This window comes from Lontra canadensis, unplaced genomic scaffold, assembly GCF_010015895.1.
Source record: "Lontra canadensis isolate GAN:19392208 unplaced genomic scaffold, GSC_riverotter_1.0 scaffold153, whole genome shotgun sequence".
NCBI lineage: Eukaryota > Metazoa > Chordata > Mammalia > Carnivora > Mustelidae > Lontra > Lontra canadensis.
In genome coordinates this window covers 1,934,169-1,945,891 of record NW_022631147.1, presented here as the reverse complement: position 1 = coordinate 1,945,891, position 11,723 = coordinate 1,934,169, and the positions used below count along the sequence as shown (strand labels likewise).

Below are 11,723 nucleotides of genomic sequence, written 5' to 3'. Positions count from 1 at the left end.
TGACCCTTCTTCAGGAGGCAGATTTCGGGGATAGGGGTGGGCAAGCAGCCCCCAGAGTGCTACCGCATCCTTTTCTCTGGCACTGTGTGGTGTGAGCCCCAGCAGCACAAGCTTTAAGAGCAATGAAGCCAAGGCAGGGAATTTGCAGGCTGAAGTATGCGGAGAAGGAGGACGGGGCAGACAAGCTTCCTGCCTTGCTCTGATGTGGCTGGGATATTTGTGTTTTACATGAGCCTCAGATGTGTGTGTGTGTGTGTGTGTGTGTGCGCGCGCGCACGCGCGCGTGTGCCCCAAATGCTCTAGTTATTGTTTTCTCCCCTAAACCTCTGAAACCGAGACTGTGCCTGCTGCTTTCCTGAGTTGCTGATGGGTCTCCAGCCCCAGTCATGGAATAGATCCCAAGGGGGTGAGTCAGAGTGTGCTCGAAGCTCATAGCTGCAGGGCCAGGCCACAGTGGCAGATCTAAATATTCACCAGCACCCTCTCCGAGCCTTTGTTTTTACCACGGTACCCGTAACTCTACAGGTCCCCTTTTCTTCCTCTCTGCTAGATACATCTTTATCATTTCTAATTCTCACTTTAAAGACCTCTGAGAATACCCAAAGCCCCACTTGGCTGGGGTCACATAAATAATTCTTTTACCTGTGCTCTCTTCCCAAGCGGTTATATTCAAAGAACCACTCCAGTCACTGGAAAATGGGACCTCCCTGAGGGTCCATCACTGAACCCAGGGCAGGACACAGGAATATGCAGAAATTCATGTCTGGGCTGCTGTTCCAGGTCCTTTTAATCCGCATGGCCGGATTTTCAAGTGCCTGAAGGAGAGGCAGGCTGCCCAGGTGAAAGGGCGTTGGCCCCGGTGTAGAGGCCCCAGCTGCCCCTACTGTCCGCAGAAGTTGTGCTGACCAGGCGCAGAGGTCGGAACCTGTCGCCTGGGCCTGGTGCTCAGAGGCCTGATCTACACGGAGACCAAGGCCATCCGGTTACTAACGCTTCAGCAGTTCGGCTGGTGGGATCGCTGAACGACTTCCCTAGGAATCTCCGGTTAGGTCCTCCCAGTGCCAACTCCGCCCGGCTCCCGCGTTTCTCCCTCCTCCCCTCTCATCCTCTAGGCCCCCCACAGGGCTCCCCACCCCAGCTCTCGCGCCTCAGCAACCCCTTCCCCTTTTTGTTCCTGCTGATCCAGCGAGCCAGGCTTTCTCCTTCTCTGGTCTCTCTTCCTCCTCTCCCCCTTGAATCCAGTCCTGGTTTCCCCGCCGCCAGCTTCCCCTTTCTCTCCGACTAGGCTAGCTCCCCGCCCCCGCCGCGCCCGTCGTCACCGCGGTGGTTTCAGCTCTTCGCTTACCCCGCTCCCAGCCACCCGGGGCTTGGCTCGCCCAGTCCGGTGGCTCCAGTCCGGATCTCGCTGCTGCCCTACCCGGGTACGAGTACCAGCCGCTGGGGAGGAGGCGGCGGCTGGCCCCGGCTCCCCTCGGCCGCCTTGCCAGCCCGGGGTTGGCGGGGAGGGAGCAGCAGGGCAGCCCCCCGGAGCCCCTCGGAGGACAATGCACCCAGCGCTCGGCAACCCCCGCTCGGTCTCGTCCTCGTCCGGCTCCTTCCCACCGCCCCCCGCCGCTGCCCGGCTGCAGCCCCTCTTCCTCCGTGGGGGTTCCTCCCGCGGCCGGAGAGGCTCGGGCGACAGCAGCACCAGCACCAGCACCAGCCGGGGGGGAGGCGGCGGCAGACGCGGCGGGGGCGGCGGCGGCGGCGGCGGCGGCGGCTCCCCGAGTAGCAGCACCGGCGCGGAGAGAGAGGACGACGACGAGAGCATCAGCATCAGCAAGCCGCTGGTGCCAGCCGGCCTCCCGGGACCCCCAGCTCAGGGGGGCGCCCCAGCCGCCGACCCCGCGCCCGCCGCCTTCTCCTCCTCGGCCGCCACCTCCTCCTCCACCTCCACGCCCACCTCCTCCTGCAGCATGACAGCCGCCGACTTCGGCGGGGGCGCTGCGGCGGGGGCCGTCGGGGGCCCCGGGAGCCGCTCGGCGGGGGGCGCGGGCGGCACGGGGACCGGCAGCGGCACCTCCTGCTGTTCGTGTTGTTGCTGCTGCGGCCGTCCGGCCCGCCCCGGTCGCAGGGGTCGGCGCCGAGGCTGCGTCCCCAGCCCTGGGTGCCGCTGGGGCTACCAGGCGCTGTCCGTGGTGCTGCTGCTGGCACAGGGTGGTCTGCTGGACCTGTACCTCATCGCCGTCACCGACCTGTACTGGTGCTCCTGGATCGCCACCGACCTGGTGGTGGTGGTGGGCTGGGCTATTTTCTTCGCCAAGAACAGCCGGGGCCGTCGGGGCGGCGCGGTCAGCGGCGCGCACAACCACCACCAGCACCACCACCACGCCGCGCCGCCTCTACATCTACCCGCCGCTTCGGCCGCCTCCGCCGGGGCTGCCGCAGGGGCCAAGGCGCGCGGCGCCCGCGGGGGCGCAGGTGGCCCGGGAGCCGGCCCGGGTGCTGCCGGGGCCGCGGGCGAGTTCGCCTTCGCCTACCTGGCCTGGCTCATCTACTCCATCGCCTTTACGCCCAAGGTGGTGCTTATCCTGGGCACGTCCATCCTGGACCTCATCGAGCTGCGCGCGCCTTTCGGCACCACCGGCTTCCGCCTCACCATGGCGCTGTCCGTGCCCCTGCTCTACAGCCTGGTGCGGGCCATCAGCGAGGCGGGCGCCCCCCATGGCTCGGCGGGACCCCTGCTTCTGCAGCCCCAGCAGCACCGAGCCGCCGGCTGCTTCCTGGGCACGTGTCTGGACCTGCTCGACAGCTTCACCTTGGTGGAGCTGATGCTGGAAGGCCGCGTGCCGCTACCCGCGCACCTGCGCTACCTGCTCATCGCGGTCTACTTCCTCACCCTCTCCTCGCCGGTGCTCTGGCTCTATGAGCTCAACGCCGCAGCGGCAGCCTCATCCTGGGGCCAGGCTTCCGGGCCGGGCAGCTGTAGCCGCCTTCTGCGCCTGCTGGGCGGTTGTCTGGTGGACGTGCCCTTGCTGGCGCTGCGCTGCCTCCTGGTGGTGAGCTACCAGCAGCCCCTCTCCATCTTCATGCTCAAGAACCTCTTCTTCCTCGGCTGCCGTGGCCTGGAAGCCCTAGAGGGCTGTTGGGACCGGGGGAGTCGGGCCTCCCCGACTCGGGGGAGAGGGGGCTACGGCGCTCCGCCCTCCGCCCCGCCACCGCCACCGCCACCGCCACCACCTCAGGGAGCCTCCCAGCTGGGCCACTGCATCTCGGAGAACGAGGGGGGTGCCCATGGCTATGTCAATACCCTGGCCGTGGCCTCCCAGAATTGAGGAGGGATAAGGGAGAGGGGCTTGCTTTGGGGTTGAGAGACCCCAGCCCCTTGTCCTTTGATCGTCTTTCACCCAGATTTGATCAGGGTCTATTTGGAAGACGGAACTGTTAATAGGGCTAAGGGCCAGTGTGTCCTTCTGCACCCCTTGGGTCAAGACTGCTTGGAGGGAGACCAGCAGCTAATGGTGAAGGAGGAAGGTCCACCTACTACTCTATTTCCCCTTCTCCGTGCCCTACCCTAATCTAGCCTCCAGGGGCCAGATACCTCTGCTTCTTGCTTTTCCCACCACCATCCTAATTCTTGTCCATTGTTGGAGAGAATGGTGAAAAGGGCGTGCCCAGACAGGGGTGCTGGGCCTGAAGCCTTCCCCCTGGCTTGGAAGTGCCAGATTCTTATAGGCTGTGGTTGGTGATCATTGTCCCACGCCTTGAAACTGATCCAGAATCCACTGTTCCCCTGATGTGTCTATTGGATTTTTTTCCAGATGGTAGATGCCAAGTCTGTGTTTGTCTGTGTGTATAGTATAGTTTTCTTGTTTCCACACTGTGGCCCCTTGCAATCAATAGGAGATCTGGGGAGGCCCTGTCCTTCCCACCACACATAGGACCACCCTCCTCATTCCTACCTGAATTTGTGGCCGTGAATTCCCAGAAAGAGCTGGGCTCCTGGGAGCTACCCAGTTGCTCTCCTCCAAGGGAGACGCTCACCCAGGATCTTCCTCAATTCTACTCCTCTCTTCTCAGCTTGGGGGAGGAGAGGGTCCATACCCTAAGGACAAAACTGCACCCTTTCTTGGGTGAGTGAGCATTTCTACCTCCGTGCTTTCAACTTTTGTTGCATCATGCACTGATGCTGCTTGCAAAAAAATAAAGGCAAAATACTCAGAAGTTGCATTTAACATGGCCACTGGATCCAGCTGGGGTTTGGTGCCAGTCTTATTACAGGGTCTGTGGAGTATCAGCCATTGGCTTGCCCTCCCACTCTCTCTCCCTCTGCACCCAGAACTCTTATCCTTCCCGACGTTTGTTGCTAACTGGGTCAGATCTTGGCTTAGAACAACAGCCTTTGGGTTTCCTGAAATGATGTGAAGCTGGGGCTCCAGTTGGCTCAAGGAAATCCAATTCCACATCTGTCCTTCCTCTGGGAAGCCTGGTGTGGTTCAGAAAAGGTGGTGATGACCTTTATCCTCTGCTCTGGTAAAGAGAATTTCTAAGGAGAAGGCAGTTGCAGAGGAAGTCTGGGTAATTCCTCCCCCTGCCCTGCCTTCCTCTCTGGCATTCTTGTTGAGATTAATGACAAGGGACACCCAGCGGTTGCCCACTTATGGTCTCGATGTGGGACATCTCTCTTGGAATTTTTGAGGGTGGATAAGTATTTTTCGGGGAGGTAAGAGTGTAGGAGGACTGTTGGCAGCAAGGCCAGGAAATACTCACTGTCCTCCACCCCAGAATAGGATGGGGTGGGGGCAAAACTGTAAGAATTTTTGTTTCCCCTCCCCCACCCCCTCGTATGCTTTGTGTGGTGTAATACACCCTGGGCAAAGGACCAGAAGTCATGATTGTAGTTTTGACTGTCCCTCACTCGCTTTGATGGCACATTGCTTTTGATTTCTGAGTCTCAGTGTTTTACTTGGAGCTCTTTTCTCCCAACTTCTTGGGGGTTTGTTGACAGAGACACAGAGAGACTGATGTCTTGACCAGAGTCCTTCTGAGCCTCCCCTACTGTCACAGTGGGGAATGATGGAGGAAACATGTTTACACTCAATGTATTAATCTATGCTCCCAGCCCCTTGCCCTCCTAGGTCCAATATTATTAGTGGGTTGGATTTTGCAACTAGTCTTTTTTTTCTGTCTCCCCACTCCCCCTTCTCCCACCACCATATTCTTTCCCTTTGAATTCCGTGTGCTCAAAGTCCTGGGCCCAGACTCTTCCCTGGGTCTCCATCTCCTGTCTCCAGCTTTGCTCTCTCTGCTACCTAATCTCAGTGGCTGTGAATGGACTTTGTGTCTGAGCCATGGCCAGCCCCTGGCTGGCCCCTGCCTCACTCCCTTTCTCCTGTTTGGATGCTGGTCTCCCCCACTGAGTGATTGACTATAAAATCTGAATGCTGTTGAGTTTTCTGGTGGGAGGCTGTGATAGGTTCCAAGGAGCTACCACTTCCCTAGGTACGCTGAGAGACTGATGGCAACCCGGCCAGCTCTGGCAGAGGCTGGTCCTGCTCAGGCTCTGTCTGCCGGCCCCCCACTCACCCTTGGACATTCTCTTTCAAATATCTGGTGCGAGCACTTTGCGCTCAGGGGTCAATCCCTTCCTTCCGGTGTTTTTCATGAGTGCTTTTACTTTCTTTCCTTGCCCTACTCACAGTGAGACATGACCCCGATTTTTTCTTGCTTTCTAGGAGCATCTGTAGTGGGGGGTCAAAACTGGAGATGTTTCCCCGGGGAGGTGCACTGTCTCCTGAGGCTCACGCCAGCAGTATGGTTCACAGGAAAGTACCCTGGGTACAGAATTCAGACCGTCTGCCTCTAATGTGTGTGCCAGTAAGGCGTGCCCTTGACCTGAGCCTCTGACTCTACAGATTGCAAAAGGGGGCTGGACCGGCCTCTCTCTAAAGGCTGTTCTGATATAACCTGGCCTGGTTCTGAGTCCATGTGTTTTTGGGGGAAGAGAGTTGGCTGGAAGTTAGAGCCTGGAAGAAGGGAAGTTGCACCTCACTAGCGTTGAGCACGTTCCCCCTCCCCCCTTTTTCTTTTTAAAAATAAAACCAGCCTCTGTTCTGAAAATAAAAAACTTGAGACTTGTGACAAGCTTCCTGTGTGGTTTGTTTTAAGATCTTTCCTGTCCTGGTTTCCTTACTAAATTCTTAAATGTCACTGTGACATTTGTCATCATTTTATAGGCTTGTGTTAACATTGTGGGTACACTTGGCCATTTCCTTCTAGGTGGTTGGCACTAGTCAGGGAGGTGGGGTAGCTCTGGCCTTGACCTGGGGGGTGTCTAGGCAGACTTCCTATAGGCAGAGCTAACTCACGTGGGCTCTTGACCTGAGAGACATTTCCCCAGACAATCCCATTTCTTTCTAAGAGTAAGTTCCCAAAGAAAAGAGTTTGAGAGACTTATATTCAAATACTTTGCCCTCCTCTCTGACTCTTGCCCCAGCCAGAGGCATGAATTATGTATGAATGAGACAAGCAAGACCTTTCTTTAAACAATACCACCACCACCACAACACAAAGGGGACTGTGAAGTCTGACAGAATATTGAGTCTGCACACACACAAAAAAGTTTTGTTTTCTTTTTTTTTTTTTAGCACAGAAACAGCCAGCACTATTGAACCGCTCTGTGCTGTTGCCCTGTGATGCTCGTGGCCATTCCAAGGGCCATACAGCGGTTGGACCCAGAAGGCAAAAGAGGCAAACTGAGAGCATGGGAACCCCGGTCCTGGGCTTGTTCTGCCTCCTACCCACTGAGGCTGTGGGCACTGACCTCCACTCCTGGGGTGTCTTCATCACTTATCACCCAGGAGCACTATTACCTCACAAGGCTGTGTGAATAATTAAATGAGGGGGCGTATGGAAAGATGGTCCTTTTCCTCAAGATTGATAATCATAACCGAGGATAAAATTCACATGTAAAACAATGACAGAAAAACATAAGACCACATCTTCCTTTAAATAAGATAATGAATTTGACTAAGCATGTTATGTTGACATGTTTCTCACAGGTAAGCAAGCTAGCTGTCCCCCTGTGCTCGGCGGAACCATGCATGAAAGAACCATGTGAAAGACGAAGAAATGGCACGTGGACGGGGGTGTATTCGCGTGGGCAGTGCAGAGGCTCCATGCGGGCCTTGCCAAAGGCTTGAATCTGTCCCTGGGTTCTGGCCCTTGGGAGGCTCCGGGGACACATCCTGTGCTTGCCTGTGGAGGCCCCCAATGCAGAGCCACTCATTTCGTCCTCACAGCCATGGACAAGGGAGCTTGAGCTCCATTCTCCTGAGGTCCAGAAAGATATAGCTTGCTGAATTCCATGCTGAGGTCAGGAAAGGAATCCATGTTTGAACCCAGGCCTGTCTCCAAAATCTGCACCACCCCAGGCAGCCTTCAGACTTAGCTGTTGACAGAGTTCAACTTCTCCTTATTAAAGCTGAATGGTCTAGCTAAAAAAAATTCTGTGTGAGTCCCAAGGAAGTGGAACTGAGTGAGAGTCAGGGGACAGCCAATCGGGCGTCATGTCTTTCTCCTCTCTCTCCTCTCAGGTCACTGTTGTACCTTCTTTCTCTCTGATCAGAAAGGAAGGATCCACAGAACTAATAGCCCAGGGAACTATACTCCTCCTAGGAAGGGAATCCAGGGACTGGGGTCTGGGGAGGCATGTTGGACAAGACCTCCCGGTATCCTTGAAATCATGAAAGGGGGGACTCCACGTTCCTCTGACAGACAAGGCTGATTCTCCAGGGCACTTCACCTGCCTCGACCAACTCAAACAGGACACGAATGTGCACCCAGCACCAAGATCTGGGAGAGCTGGCAGGGCATGGAGGGCAAGGGACAGACCAAAAGCAAGAAGATGGACAGTGAAGCCATTTAGCAGTGATGTGGGAGGCTGCAAGTGGGCACCCCAACTTCACAGCCTGTACCCAGGGGCTGGGGGCAGTCGCTTTATTTCATATTCTCCCATAATATTGACTATTGGATCATATATTGCTTTTGTAATCTGAAAAAGCGAACACCAGAACAAGAAAGTCCTAACAATGTGAGGAAGGCTAAACCGCCCCACGTTCCTCAAGCTAAGGAAGCTGGTCTGTGCTCCTGGCTGCGAGGCGATGAGACCTCAGGAAGCCCCTGAGGTCTCACAAGGGCACCAGCAGGTACGGGTGGCAACACCTGGATGGAACGAGGGCGGCCTTGTGCTGAGTGCTCCCATGTGTGGGACCCCACCCCAGCGCCTCACATGGAGGTTCTGTCCACTCCTCAGAGACCTCTATGAGGGCGGAGCCCCTGCTGAGCCTCCCGCAACCTGAGAGCTCAGGAAGACCACCGGATCAATCTCAGGGCTGGCAGCGGCAGAGCCAGGGCCCCAGCCTTGGGTTAGCTGCTGCCAGCCTCCTTTTAAAGAACCTCCCTCTGGATGCCTGGGTGGCTCATTTCGTTAAGCGTCTGCCTTTATCTCAGGGTCCTGGGATCAAGCCCTGCATCGGGCTCCTTGCTCAGGAGAAAGCTTGCTTCTCCCTCTGCCTGCCGCTCCCCCTGCTTATTCATGCTCTCTCTCTCTCCCTCTCTCAAATGAATAAATATTTATTTTAAAAATAAAATTTTATTTTTATTAAAAAATTAAAAAAAATTTATTTATTTGACAGAGAGACGCGAGAGAGGGAATATAAGCAGGGGGAGTGGGAGATGGAGAAGCAGGCCTCCCACTGAGTTGGGAGCCCGATGCAGGGTTTGATCCCAGGACCCTGGGATCATGACCAGAGCCCAAGGCAGAGGCTTAACCAACTGAGCCATCCAGGCATCCTGAATAAATAAAATCTTCAAAAATAAATAAAATCTTAAAAAAAATTAAGAACCTCTCTCTCCAACCACCCAAGGAGACTGGAAAAACCCAAGGCAGGGCTGGAGTACCAGCTCTGCTTTTTATTCCAAACTGAGGCATACTTGGGCTCTTACTTTCTTGCATAGCCTGGAGCAGCTGGTGTCTCCTGGCCCTGAACTGGCGGATCTTTTCTGGAAGCGCTGGGGCAGAAGCGGGCCAGGCACTGTCCTTATTTATTTGGGAAGGGAGGACATCAACCACAGAGCCTAAAGGATTAAAACTTCCCATTTCATTGTAAGTACATCTTCCTCTCCTTTATGCCTTAATCTTTAAAGACAAGCAAAAGCAAAGTAAAATCCATCACACGCAGGCATTCAGAAATTCCAGCTCAAACTGCTGAACCCCTCTGAGGTCCTTCCTAAGCAGAAAAGAGAAACCAGGGTAGAAGCAAAGTTGGAAAGCCTGTCTACACCACCATCTAATCAGTCCCCGAGCCCCCACCACCTCGACTAGGATCAAAGATGGCAGGCAGGCAGTCACACAAACCCACTAGGAATCGGAAGCTGGATGCCAGGCCCAGGTCGTCACTCCACTGTAGGTTTGGGTTACACGTTGACTGTGGGTCCTTCCACCTCCTTGGGCCACTTTGCTCTACTCTACTTAGGTGAGGGTCTTTTTTTATTTTATTTTTTTAAGATTTTATTTATTTATTTGACAAACAGAGACCACAAGCAGGCAGAAAGGCAGGCAGAGAAAGAGAGGGGGAAACAGGCTCCCCGCTCAGCAAAGACCCCCCCACCCCCGCCGGCAGAAGCCGAAGGCAGAGGCTTAACCCACTGAGCCACCCAGATACCCCTAGGAGAGGGTCTTGAGTGGTAGGAAAACCCCAGCTTGTGGGACATCTGTTCTTAGAATGGTGTTTCTGGGTGAAGCAGGATTTTATTAGCCATATTTCAGAAGAATACGAAAAGCAAGGCAAGGCTTTATTTACACACGCTCTTCATGGTCTTGGCATTGGGCTGACAGCAGACACCACAGGCTGACGGAACTTCCGGCATGTGTGGTGAGCAAAGGCCAGTGTGAGCTTGGGGGCTCCAGGGAAAGGGAGGGAACATGGGAGGAACCAGGGCATGACGTTCAAGGAAGTGTCCAGAAGCCCTGGGGAACTTCACAATTCCATTTGTACTGGTTATGTCCACAACAGGCAAATCTATAGAGGGATGGGGAGCTGAGGGGGGTGGGTGGTGAGGATGAAGGGGTGCTGGATTTCTTTCTGGGCTAAGAGAAATGTTCTGAAATTGATGATGCTGATGGTTGCTGAGTTCTGAACTCTTAAAAGCCATTGAACTGCATAGGGTCAGCTGTGAATGACATGGATGTGCACCGTATCTCAATAAAGTTGTTAGGGAAACAAGCAGCCACCCTAGAGAGAGAGGGGACGCAGTGAACAATACTGAGGACACGAGGCCTCCAAGGCCAGCAGAGCTGGACGTCAAGGCTTGTGGGGAATGCAATGCAAATGACAAGTAGGCTTCTGGGCACCAGGGCCACACTGGTTGGGGCACGCCGGTGGCGTGTCCAGTCCACCATGCTGTTCCACGCTCTAGACATGGAGTAAGCACTTTGTGGAACCTGGGGCGACATCACCGAAAGCTTGATAGGCATGTGGCCCCAGCGAGGCCCACGGGCAGCTTTCTGGAGGGGAGATAGAGCCTGAGAGGCCAGCAGCTGGGAGAACGTGGCTCCCAATCTTGCTCAGTCTGGAAGGGCTCAGCGCAGAACACCGAACATGGGGCAGATTGCAAGTACACAAGTGGCTCATGGTTCTGGGGGCCAGCGAGTCCCAGACCAAGGAGCTGGCGGACTGGATGTGTGGTGGGAGCTTGCTGCCCGGGTCACAGATGACCATCTCACTGCGCCCTCACGGGTGCATGGAGCTCTCTGGGGCTCCCTCCTCCCCACCTAATCACCTATCCCTCCACTACTGTCACACTGAGGTATTTTGGGGGACACAGACACCCTGTGTGCAGCCCTGCCTCCCCTGGTCCTTCGTGGCCGTGGGGCTGTGTACAGGCCGCACGCAGTCTGGGCCTCCGATCCGCGGTCCCCGCGGTTGCACCAGGAAATCGCACAACTGGAAGGACCGGACGGCTGGGAACGTGACCTATGGTAACACGTGACTCCACAGAACGACGCGGGGTTCTCACCAGAGTAGACACATTTATTCCTTCTTTTACTGATCATCTCCCTTGTGTGCACATGTCTGTGTCACATACACGCACACACACACACAACCTGGGATGGTTTCCCATCACTCCGTTCCTGAAGCTCGGAGCTCCAGCTGAGGGCGAGGGTACAGGCGAGGAGCTCACCCGAGTGCAGGGGCACACGGCCTCCCAGGCCGGGACCCAGACAGACAGGCAAAAGCCCTCAGCTCCTCCCAAGAAGGCATCTGAAGAATAGCTTCTTTACCCGCTGAACTTCAGCAGCTCTCCTTGAATACTGCCTTTGAGCCTCAGACTTTTAAGTACAGAGAGGCCCATTTCCCTCCCCCTCAGAGAGGCCTGCTCCCCTGCGCCAACCCTGCCAGAGCCCTCCATATCTCACACCCAGGCTTGGGCGCCCAGCTCTGGGACCTCCCGAGCTCGGGGGGTGCTGCTGCCCAGGGGCTTTCGGGTATGTTTGTCCTCAGGTCCTTCCTCTGCAGGGCAGCAGGTAACCCTATCAAAGGAATGCCAGGCCACCGGGCTGATGTCCCAACTCTCCTAGCCTGGCCCACAAGCCCCTCTCCAGCCCGGGCTCCAGCTGCCCCGTCCTCCCACTCCAGCCCCCCTGGCACCAGCCCCACCCCAGGCGCTGCCCCTGCCCCGGG

At 56.0% G+C, this 11,723-nt stretch overlaps 1 protein-coding gene across 1 annotated transcript; it reads left to right on the top strand.

The window, feature by feature from the left end:
- Positions 1-1,045: 1,045 nt before the first annotated feature.
- Positions 1,046-6,117, top strand: TMEM121B (transmembrane protein 121B). Its single transcript, XM_032844448.1, has one exon. The coding sequence runs from the start codon at positions 1,545-1,547 to the stop codon at positions 3,312-3,314; it is 1,770 nt and encodes a 589-aa protein (XP_032700339.1). The 5' UTR covers positions 1,046-1,544; the 3' UTR covers positions 3,315-6,117.
- The last annotated feature ends 5,606 nt before the right edge of the window (positions 6,118-11,723 follow it).